Source organism: Stegodyphus dumicola, chromosome 9 (genome assembly GCF_044657685.1).
Source record: "Stegodyphus dumicola isolate Sdum_Otavi_A_Nest chromosome 9, ASM4465768v1".
NCBI classification, from domain to species: Eukaryota; Metazoa; Arthropoda; class Arachnida; order Araneae; family Eresidae; genus Stegodyphus; species Stegodyphus dumicola.
This window is the reverse complement of record NC_140776.1, coordinates 129,220,635-129,233,579: the sequence shown is the minus strand read 5'-3', so window position 1 is coordinate 129,233,579 and position 12,945 is coordinate 129,220,635. Positions and strand designations below refer to the sequence as shown.

General features: G+C 31.8%; 1 protein-coding gene across 2 annotated transcripts in view; it reads right to left on the bottom strand.

Annotated features, from left to right (window-relative positions):
- Positions 1-70: 70 nt before the first annotated feature.
- The window catches only part of LOC118180013 (histone H3.3 type a-like), a 73,590-nt gene continuing 60,715 nt past the window's right edge, over positions 71-12,945 (bottom strand). Inside the window, exon 5 of one of the 2 annotated variants that reach the window (XM_085824103.1) lies at positions 71-3,740. In XM_085824103.1, coding sequence (XP_085680229.1) covers positions 3,510-3,740 — 231 coding nt within the window. In that variant the 3' untranslated portion in view covers positions 71-3,509. Of the gene's footprint in view, positions 3,741-4,265; positions 5,060-12,945 lie in introns of those variants that run through there. The other variant, XM_085824105.1, reaches the window with a different exon arrangement.

The following is a 12,945-nucleotide window of genomic DNA, read 5'->3' as shown; positions in this document are numbered from 1 at the left end:
AATCATAGATATAGATACAACGCTCTTCATATAGAAAGATACAGAAAGAAAATTTCAACATAGCGTAAACTTTCGTGTCAGATCATTTATTGAAAACAATAACAAACATGATTCAAACAAATATTAAACATCTTATGCGGCACAGTGCTGAATCAATCTATATATCTCATCATCATGCTCTGTTCTAACTGTATTCCGCCCCCTTGTCGCCAGAAAAGCTGACAGCAGTTTAACCCTTTACGGAATTTTAGTTGGAACAAGATTGCTGTATGAAATTCCCCAACTAAAATATTTAAACTCCCTGACTTTTCCCAGATTTCCATGTAATGTGGCAACTCTGCAATAATTACATTAAAAGATTAATTAATAGCCTTAAAATCAGAATGAATGTTAAGTTGAAAACATATTTTAAATTATGTTTACAGAAAGACTAATGTGGCATTAGCAATAGTTATGTATCTTACCTCCCAAATGTTTCTTCAACATAATACCTTTAAATAAGGTACCTTTCTTTACATAAATTCTCAATTTCATATTATTAAAAAGTAAATACATATATTAAAGAAGTGACTAGAAAGTATTTATATTCAAAAATAGTGAGCTGTATTTATATTCAAAAATAATATCTTAGCCCTTGAAATAATAGTTTGATGCTCATATTCATTGAAGTATTTCTTTGAAAGTGATTCAACTACTAAAATAGAAAGCACCAAAGATTTCAATTAAAAATTTAAGTACCTAAAGTGAATTTTTGCTAATCTATACGTAACAGTACTTTCTTATCTTGTAAGCTGGCAGAGAAGGATCGGAAGGGGGTGCTGTCAAATATATCTTAAATATCAAATTTCTGAAGAATGAAAAAAAAAATATATTATACATTTATTACTTTTTATAACACTAAAATAATAAAAATATGGAAATTTGTAAGTATATTTAAATTTAACATTATTTGTTGGAGAATTTGATACAAGAAACAAGCTATTTCTAATTTATTATACAAAAACAAGCTTGACAACAAAGTAGTGGAAAAGTCCCATATAAATGGAATTGTACAATGCTTTTATTTTTTACAGAATTTATAGATTAAAAAAATTCTTTCATAATATTATTCATGCAGTTAATATAAAATAGTTTAAAATTATGAAACAATATATAGATGATATAATTTTAAAACACTTCTGTAAAATCTAGTCACTGACAAAAATACCATTAATCCGCAATTTTCAAATTTTTTATAACAAAGCACTGAAAATATGTAAATGCTATGTACACTTTATATGGATCAAGAAAATTATTTTTTCATTATAATTTTACTTCAAAACTAATATGCATAATATAATTTATTTTAAAAGTAAAATAAATGTAGATCAGTTTCAAATCTTCAGGCAATAACAAAGAAGTGCAAAAATTATTATTTAGTTAAAATATTACTTTAGATATAGTTTTGTGCATAACTCTAACATGACTTAGCACGTATGTTGCAAATAAGTAGAAAAATAACATATCTTTATCCACAGCAAATACAGTTGTGTATCTAGATGTGTATATATGTTACGGTGAAACACCAAAATCTGGAGAATGTCGACTTTCACCAGTGAATGTCAACATTCACATAGTCGCTTGGTGCATGTCTGAAATATTTTCCAAATACTCTTATTTCTGACTTACACCGGTAAATGTCGACATTCACCATGTACTAATGGTGAATGTTGAACACATAAGAATATTATATTTTCTTCTCTGTAATTCAGTCGTGAAAAAATGCACTTGAGACTTGAATATAAGAACTTAAAACGCACTGTACATTCAAAATGAGAAAGGAAAATAATAGAAGTTAAAAACTTACTAATATACATGATTCAAATTTTATTTATTGCAACAATTTAAACTATTATGACACTTTGAATTGCACAAGAGGCCCTTGCTTTTAAAACTGCATTTATTTGTGGAACACTTCCTTTTGCAATGACAGCGTGTACATGTATTCCTCTCTTTTCGTCCTACACCAGAACATATCTGTGATTGTCGACATACACCGGTGAGGGTCCGAATGTACAAGAATGTAATGCAATATTCGATCTTTCACCGACGTATTTGGTGAATGTTGACATTCTCCAATTTCGGTCTTTCACAGTAACATATATATATATATGTACAATTTGCATGCACAAAACAAAAAGCAACAGTTCTATATTTCTCGCTTGAATGGGCTGACTGACAAAATTTAACCTTGTTTGTCATGTCTTGAAAGTGTGACTTAGGATTTATAGCGCTCGTCTAAAATATGTATTTTGACACAAAATCAAACCTTTTCTGAAATGGCATGTCGAAGTTTTTCCATATTTCAAATTCTACGACTCAAATTATGCCCAAATATTAAATTTATCTTAGCACACTTTTTTCAATATGCGAAATTCTTAATTTATAGCAACCTATTTTTCTTCTTCTTCTTCTTTTTTTTAAATGTGCATGAGCAGAAGAAAAAGTGCATCCTTGATACTTTTAAATAATTTTTTAATGTGTAAAACATATTTGCCATTATTATCGCTTATAACAAACACACGATTTCAAAATCCGCCAATATATAAATTCACATGTATATCTTTTGAAATTTTGAGTTTTGTTTTGTGTCAGAATACATATATTAGAACAATGCTATATATAAACCTAATATATCTTCTGAGTCTCGCTTCGGAGGTAAGAAAAATACAATTTAAATTTCGTGAATCAACCCAGTAGAACAGAAGATATAGAACTGTCCTTTTTTTGTGTGTAAGGTGTATATGTACTATATATACAATATATATTTATAAGCAAATGTAAGATGTCTCATTCACAAATTAAAATTTCATTAATTTTCACATTTAGAGGTCGTATGACAATAACATGAGACATCCAACACAAATTAAAAAGGTGGCAGACATTAAATGTTTACTTTGAATGCTGAACCCAAGTTTATGCAGAACTCTGCACGAAGGCCATTAACTGTTAAATCCTTTATATCAAGATTTTGACTAATTACCTGTTCATCCTTACATCCATTTTAATGTCTAACCTAATAGAAATATATTTCCTTTTCATTTAATCAACATATAAAAGGCCAATTTCTGACAATGAAGGGAAAAATAAATTTGTGTCAACACAACAAATGACTGTCATAAGGGTAATAAAGATTTGTTATATTTATTTATTAAAACTAATTGAGTAAAAAATTACACTGTCTAATTTAAAAAGATGAGCATTACCCTCATTAAAATTAGAATACATAAAATAAGTAAAAAAAAAAATAAAAATAGCATCTTACAGATTGCATGACTATGAAGTATGAATGCACTGTATATATTTACAAACACTTTATATGTTTACAGAAGAATGTAAGAATTCTCCCTGCATTAATATTTCACATTAGAGTTCCCACATGGCAGTAAAACTCATTCATTAATAAGACATCATTAGTTTTTACTTTAAGAATTGTTCTCATAGAACTTTTAATATATTAAAAAAATTATTCAGCGCCTATTAATGCGTCTAACGAGATGTATGTCACTGGGCATGAGAGTGACACGTTTGGCATGAGCAGTACACAGGTATGCATCTTCCATTAGAGTAACAAGATAAGCTTCAGCAGCTTCTTGAAGAGCTAGAAGTGCTTCAGCTGCCCATAAGTGATCCTGTTGAGTGACGTAACGGCAGATTTCTCTAACAAGACGGCTAAACGGCAGCTTTCTCACCGAAAAATACTAAAGGAATAAGAGCAAATTATATGCACAGAATCTTAGCAGTTACAATGAAATTATTCTTAATTAAAACAATGAAAAAATCAACAAGGAAAGCACACAAACTTTATCTCACTGATTTTAAAAATTAGACAGAAAAAAAAAAAAAAGTGTTTGTCATCATATTACTACAAAAATATGCACGTGAATTAAATTTTAATCTTTAATATTAAATTAATTAATTGATTCTGACCGGATTATTGCCCTAAGCACACCATTCGGATAAGCTGTATTACCAAATCCAAAGAATCTCAAATGACAACTAATCAGAGCTTCTCTTAATACTTCAGAAGTAGTTTCATGTTTAGGCATTTTAACAAACATGAAGTTGGAATGTAATTTTCTGACAACTTTGAATGCTTTTTTGTCTAATTCTAGAGATGTTTGGCCAATAGATCCAAACTGTTCAGAAAGAAGTCCCCCCCCCCCGAAAAAAAAAAAAAAAAAAAAAAAAAAACAGCAGAATATATCAACTACAAGAAAGTTGTTAGAGCAAAATATAAAAGCACCATGGTAACATCAATATTAAGAATAAGCAGTATGTATATCTTTCTGACAAGGAGATTATGGAAGCATTTTATTATTTATAAAATAATTCAACTCCACTTTCAAAGAAACTGATCTAAGAAGAAAAATAGCCCGAAGAACACATACCTGTCAATATGAGAGATCGTCATAAAAATGACTTCACAGGGCAAAGACTTTGGTGTGGTAACAACAAAAATTTTTAGTTTCAATATTTCATTCTTTGCAATGAATATTCAGTCTTTGTACTTATGGTCATTTTACAAAGACAATTAACAAATGGTTGAAAAATATTAGACAGAATACGAGGCATGTCCAGGAAGTCAGTTTTGTTTTGCAAAAGGAAACACCACAAACGTTTTTTCAAGCTAATTTTATTTTTACATGAAAGATAATTTCTTGACTTGTTTTCCTATATAGTTTCCACTGATGTTGGGGCATTTGTAGTAGTGGGTGGCCTACTTACCTATACCTTCCTCAAAGAAAATTCTTGCAGTGATGATTATTTTAAAAGCATTGACCTCAAAAGTGATGCTTCATATGCAAGAACAAATCATAGTCAGACAGTGCCAATGCCTTTGAGTGACACCAGCAGCATATGGTCGAGCACTGCTGTAAAGGAAGACAATTCCTTGACTAAGTATTCCTCTCCTTTAGTCTTGAACTGCATGCTGAATTTTTTCAGTCTCACAGCATTGAGTAGCATTGGCAGATTCACCTCTTCGAAGAAATTCAACAAGCAGAAGCTCTCAGTAGCGCTGTGGAAGAATGAAAAGAAATGTACTTCCCAGACACGCCTCTTAAACAATAAACTGAAATCAGAGATTGAAAAGAAAATCAGCAATAAAATAATTACAATGATCCATGATGGCTCAAATAATATCCATTCTGTCCCAGTTGTTGCTAATGCTAGTCATAATAGTATTGAATGCATTTTCTCATAAATATACAGGGTCTGAGAAGATGAGTAACTTATTCGGTGCAAGTACAGAAGGGAGCAATAACAGAAAGAGAAAAGAAATATAAGTGTAAAGTAAAAGCTTTTGTAAACAGGATTTGTAAACATTTCTGCACTTGGAAATTACGCACTTTTAAGGGGAATCAATGAAAACATTAAGGACCTATCAGCAACTAGGAACTGAATAAACTAAAACAATTATCTACACACAAACTTTCCTTTTGAAAAACCAGAGATACCACTTTTGTAATTTCAAAGAATAGAATAAATCTGCAAGTTGGATGCATTATTATTAAACATATTCCAGTATTTAATACTATAATAGTGAAATAAATTCAAAAATAAAATCACCTTCATTACTTTTTCAAGTAATTAGCACTAAATTATAAAATTTCTTGAAACATTAATATTTTTACACTTATAACATTCCCACACATTTTAAAGAGAATTAGAGGCTTTTCATTTACACTGTGCCAACAGTTAATTTATATTGATTCTTTCTTTTATGTCTCATTTCATCATGTACTCGCTCAGTTCAGAGGTATATGCAAAATTTATGTCAAGAGGCATAAGTTAAACAGTAAAGTTAAATAACAGTAAGCATGACTCATAACAGAAGCCTTGGCTATTACCACAGCAGTTACGAGGCGTATTTGGAAACTAAATACCGTTTTGAAAAAAAAAAAAAAAAAAAAAAAAAAAAAAAAAAAAAATAGTAAAACAATTTTTTCGAATCCAATTTTATTTTTACATGAAAATACATGCCTTAAACTATTTTTCAACATAGTTTCCGCCAATGATCAAACACTTGTCATAGCGGGTGACCAGTTTTTGTATACCATCATCAAAGACACTTCCCGCCAGTTTCGATAACCATGACTCCACAGCATTTTTCGTGTCATCCTCAGATCCAAAGCGCTTGCCACCAAGCTCGCGCTTCATGCGCAGGAACAAGTGATAGTCGGACGGCAGGTGATCGAACTGCTCCCAATGAAACTGTCGAATTAACGATTGAGTGACACCAGCAGTATGGGGCCGAGCATTGTCATGGAGCAACACAATTCCTTTACTGAGCATTCCTCTTCGTTTGTTTTGAAATGGCACGCCTTAGTTTTGTTAAAGCCTCACAATATCGTGCCGCATTAATGGTTTCACCTCTGGGAAGAAATGCAGTACGCAAAACGCCTTTCCTATCCCAGAAGACAGTGCACATGATTTTTTGTGATGACATTGTCACTTTGAACGTCGTTTTTTCGGAGAATGAGTGTGTCTCCACTCCATCGATTGTTGTTTAGATTCTGGTGTGAAATGACACACCCAAGTTTCATCACCTGTCACAATTTGGTTTAAAAAGTTTTCTCCCTCATCACTGTACCGCGTGAGAAATGTCAGGGCACTACCAAGTCGCTTTGTTTTGTGAACATCAGTGAGCATTTTTGGAACCCATCGGGAACACAGTTTGCGATAATTCAAGCGGTCAGACACAATTTCGAGCAAAACAATACGTGAAATTTGTGGAAATGCCTCTGAAAGAGTTGTCATTGTGAAGCATCTGTTCTCATGAATTGCTTCATCAACTTTCCTTACCAAATCATCGGTGACAACAGAAGGCCGACCACTCCGAGCCTCGGCGTGGACATTTGTTCGACCTGCATTAAACATTCTCACCCACTTTCTCATCATTCCATCACTTATCGCGTATTCACCGTAAACTTCTGTCACTTGACGATAAATTTTGGCCGGTTTAACATTCCTCGCGTTCAAAAATTTAATCACGGCACGAATCTCACAGTCAGCGGGAGAACTAATTGTCTTAAACATTTTGAATGTGCACGGCAAACTGAAAACACAACATAGAGCAACCAAAATGGCGACAATTGAAAGTCAGTGAACAAGAAAGACTAGTGCACATGCGCGGGACGCCTACCACTACGCTGCGACCGCGCTAGAATGAAACAGTACTTAGTTTCCGAATACGCTACGTACTTGCTTGGACACAGAAATCTGCTGATCAGAGCAGTTGTGAACACCTGGGTTGGTAAGTGTGGAAAGTTACTTGCACTTTAGCTGACCCAGTTACTGTCATAGTTTCATGTAGATTTGCTAGAGCTGTAACAAGAGGTAATATTTAATATAAAGTTCCAATAAGATGGTGAAGCACCGGAGGTGTCAGGTTGTTTTGTATTATTTTAAGTTTTGTGTTAATGTTTTCATTTTTGTGTCATATCTTACATTCACAACAGGGATTAAGGAAAGGTGATATTTCACCCTGACTAACCCTAGCAATAACAGGGTTGCCATTCAAACAGGAGAATGTGTGTGTGTGTGATTATGGCAAAGCCTTGAGGACTGTCTGCCTAAGGGGATGGATGCCTTAATGGAGGACTTTCTAAGGGGAACAGTCTCGTATACACGTTACACATGGGGAAAACCACGAAAACGCCCATGCAGCCGGCCCGTTTCAAACAGGAGAATGAAATTCCCTAACCTTTCCAGGTATGTTTCAACCCTTTATAAGGCTATGGGAAGTATGTTTTCCACCAACTTCATTAATTTTTATGTTGATAGGGAGCTATTTTCCAACCTATGATCTGTTCTGCCATCTATTAATAACTTCAGAAAAAAAAAAAAAAAAAAAACACTTGATGACAGGCTTTGTTTATATAAATGGGGGTAACAACAAAGGTTAGCGTGCGGTCAAGAAGAGATGCCTATACTGGGAGCCATTTTTGTCTTGTGGATTATTGATAAGCACTGAAGTTCAAGTTTATGGCTAATTCTTAATAGCAGGTAAAATTTTGCATTATATTTGCTAGTTTTTAGTATCTGACCTCCAATCGAAATTTCTAATTTTTTGTAGTCAAATTATTTTTTGCACTTGCCATGGAAATGTATAAAAAACAGAAGAAATATACAACAGAGGAGGCTGTTGAATTAATTTTTTGCCCTCCCAAATGATCTTGAAGATTCAAAGATGCAGATGGTGAAACAAAAGAAGAATTTCAATCAAGGAAAATAGACATTCAAAATCATGAAAACAACCTTGTATTTAGCGTAGGTATACCTACGCTAAATACAAGGTTGTTTTTACGATTTTGATTGTCACATTAGCGTGTTTCTCTTCTAGTCTAGAAAATAGACATATTGATGATCCACAGCCAAGCAGCAGTACAAATAAAGCAATCAAAGAAATGGAAATGAAACAAAGAATTGATTCAAAATCCAGAATTATAGGAGTTCAAAATGATTCTAGTGACACTGAAGAATACAATGCAAATGATGCAGATGAGGACTGGTCTGACGATGCCAGGCATGTACAGATACAGAAGGAATTATCAATCCTAGTCTAACACAAACCAGTAGAGAAAAAGTCTTTTTTCCCCAAATATTCAGTGAGGAAATTTTAGAACATACTGTCAAGCAAAGAAACTTATGTCTTTATTCTCTGGAAAGTAAGTAGAAGAGATCTGGAACCTCAAGAACAATTACATTTTTGACTAGATGTAGTAGGACAACTGATTTCTGGATTTTTCAAGTCATAAACGCAAAGGATGACCTGTTTCCTGAGCAGCAAGAAAACTGTTTCAGATGACGTGCGATTGACTAAAGTTGGTGACCAGATGCCAGCTTTACAAAAAACATATATACATTGCCGTTTGTGCTTCACTAAAGCCCATGAGAAGAGAACAGATCTGTTCGTACAGCATGCAATATCTCACTATGTGTTGATCCCTGTTTTCTAAAAATTCATGGAAAGTAATGCGTATAAATTCTTAAATTTTTTAATACAAACAATATCTAATTTATAATTTCTTTTTTACATTTTAGTATTTGCAAATTATATATTATGAATATCGTATAATTCGATATAAAAAGAAATGCAAAACGTAAGATGTCCTGCCTTTGAATACCTCCCAACGGACGGTAGGAAACTTATTGTTGCATGCATACGGGGTCATATTAGATTGAATGCATAAGTCGGAAAAAAGTTAATAAAATCTATTCTTATTCCAAGAAATAAAACAAAATGCTGAAATTTCCTCAGAGATATTCATACAATATCAATCTCACAGTTGTTATATTTTAAATTACTAAAACGTTAAATAGAACACAATTCAAAGCAGATAAAGCTAATCCGATCTCACTGCGAGTTCGCTACAATCAACAACAAGAACTAGGTAAACAATTGAATTGAAATGTTTTCTTTTGGCTTTTATAAGCTTTTTAATCATGCATGAGAATATTCTGGTATTTTATCAAGATTTCTGGAAAGCAAAAGAGTACAATTACAATATAACTATTTATTAAATGCATGTGCTCCTGTAGTTTTACTTTTTCGCTGTAGCTTTTTCTTAAAACTCGTCACACGCTGCATTACACAGGGAAATAAAACAATTTTAATTATAATTCTACTAAAAATAGCAAATTAAATACAAGGTCCGTAACATTTACCCCTTCCAAAGGACTGCTGCACATCCTGGTCAGTACAATCCCTGGGCAGGAAGCCAAACTCACAACTAAGGCATACAGGGTTCGTACACATTTCTGAACACAGAAATTAAGTACTTTTAAGGACCATTAATGAAAAAATTAAGGACCTATGAGCAAATGGGAACTGAATAAATTCAATTAAAAATACTATTCTATGCCTGAATTTCACTTTTGTAATACCATCCTAAAAATAAAATAGATCCCTGAGTAGTATGCATTATTACTAAACATGAATTAATTAACATAATGATTAATAAGTTTGAGAATAAAATAAACTTTATACAATTTATCAAGTAGGATTAAGTATTTTACACTTATAATAGTTGGACACATTTGAAAGAAGATGACATTTACTTACGTTTTACTAATAGTTAGCTTTATGTTGATTTTTTTATGTCTCAATTTGTTACATACTTAGTCAGTCTAGAGGTTTAATAAATAGCAGGTATATTTTATGTCAAACGGTATAGGTTAAAATGAGAAGTAAGATCATAATCAGCACGATTCATAACAAAAGACTGAATGTTGTCACCGCTGTTGCTTGTCTACCTGCTCTTTAGAACAAACCTGAAAGGTCTGATGTAGACACAGTTGGCAAGTATTGAAACTTTGTCAGGCTCTGTTTGATGCAGTTAGTGTCATAGCTTTGTGTAGAATTCCAAGGGAATGTAGCCCAGTTAATATACTTTAATGTTCCAACAAGCGATTAAAGTACCAGAGATGATAAGTTGTTTTGTATTATTTTTAAGTTTCACTAGATGCAAAGAATGATGCAAAGAATAAGTTTTACTTTAATTTTTAAATTTTTGTGTTTTGTCTTGTGACCACAGTAAGTGTTAATGAAAGGCAATAACTCGCTTTAATAATATGTAGAAATAATTTTTAAGGGTAAGCAGTTAGTTATAAGTAATTAAATTAGGTAATTAGATAACCTTGGTCATAATGGATTTACATGGCCACTATTAAATTTTATTTTTAACAATATTTGTTAAAAAAGCCTATTAAAATCAAAAGCTAATAAATTTTCACAGTTTAAAAAAAATATATATATATAATTTATGACATTGATTCTTAAACGATATTAGGATACACATTAAAAGCAACAAAACATTTCTCTTTTTAACAACACTCAACAAAATATTTATCCTTCATTTTAATTTGAAGCCTTTCCAAACATTTTGGCTAGTTTATATCGATTTCCTTTTCTTTAAGCATCTTTTCTAACAATTAGAGATTTGTCTCAATATGCAAACCAATGCTCTCGCTAGTTTCTGCGTGCTTATCTTCTAACTTGTCAACCTCTCCATAAGGTACCTATGAGGATTTACTTGATCTGCTAAAAGTGAAATAGTCCCAAACCCTCGACTGAATCATAAACTGAAGGGCTGAAATCGTAAACAATAGGTAAGTTACATAATAACAACTACACATATCTTTGAAGAGTAATTTTCTTTATGTACTCAGTTTCTTTCTTCAACACGTTTCCTTTTCATTTTAGAATTTTTGGATCTAACTAAGGATTTCTGTTATTCTAAAAAACTGTAAATGCATTTAGAATGTATAGAAGAAGTGGCTAATTTTATTTCTTTAGTAATATGAACATTCAGAAGAAATATGAAATATATATGGTAAAGCCCGGTTACAAAGCTGGTGTGGCAGAATTTTGAGTATTTAGTGACACACCGAACAACAAAATCTAGAAATAGCAAAACATTTAGAATTTAGGATCCACAGAGATTGCATCAGGTGGAAAAATGCCTAGTGCCAGCTTTGTGTATGATGCATTAAGGCATATTAGATGAATCTTTTAAATTGTAAGTTTTTAATTTCTTTATGAATAAAAAAAATCCCTTTCTATAATGCCTGCCCAGTGATAAGATTAGAAGCATTTTTGATGCTTGTGTCTAGTGAAAGATAGAGAAAATAAAGGGAAGATAAACAGGTTAAGAAAAAGATTCTAGTATCAGGAGTAAAACATTTAAATATGTTTTCATTGTTCTTCCAGACGTTCTCCAAAAGGTAAGAAATTCATCGCAAACTTCTGTAAAATACATCCATTACGTATCGATATCATGGAGACATTTTTCATTTTGTCACATATTTCTCGAATCTTCTAGAATCGTGAGTCTATAAATCTTGACTTCAAATCCTTCTAAACTTTCCAAGCTGCAATGTATAAAATACTAAAGAAAAATTATCCCTACCAATTCTGTAACAGCAAAAAGTCAGAAATGTTTTGAAAAAAAAGGAGGGGAAAAGTGTAAAATTAATTTTATAGAGAAAACTGATGCATATTCTGAGAATTTTGAATATTCCGAGACAATTGCACGGGAAAAACGCTTACTATGAAAAAATTAAAAAGAAGACATTTTTAATTAATTGCATAGCTAACTTTGCTCTTGTTAAGAGCTGTTGCGTAAATTATGCTTTATAGCAATATGCCTTATTTATCAGATTTATAATATTGTATAAGTTGCCAAAATGAAACTTTATAATATGACAGCGAAAAATAGAATGTTTTATTTTAATGTTATTTTTTATATATAATTTCAATATATTACCATTATTTTAATGAAATTTATCAATGTTATGATGCTTTAAAAAAACTGCTCGAAAAATTGTCATATCTCGGAATTAAAAATTTTCTATAGAAACTGATCCTAAAATCGCCAAAATGTTGACAAGTCGCCAAATTAATCTGTTTAATAAAAGAATTCACATCCCCAAAAGCGAAAAGTTGTTTAAGAGTTCTTTATTAGAAAAAAGGAATTTCGAAATGCTTATGTTTCACTTCTTGCTTAGAAACTCGAGTATTCCATCATTTCTATTAGAAATAGAAACAAATTATAACCCATGAACCCATTCAAAAGATAACCATATATGTCAGTGAATCGCCAAAAATATTCCTCCAAAATGCTAATTCATACTCAAAATGGCAGTCATATAAACAGACAGAAATTTCAGATGATTAAAATTAAGGACCTTCTGCTGATTTTGGCCAAAATTAAGGACTTTTAAGGACCAAAAATCAATTCCAAAAAATTTAAGGACTTTTAAGGACTGTACGAACCTTGGCATAAATGCAATAATAAACATTACATTACAATAACAACATAACAATAATTGCAATATGTAACTCTAAACAAATCAAATGCTATCAAATACTAAATACAAATCAAATCAAATACACATTTA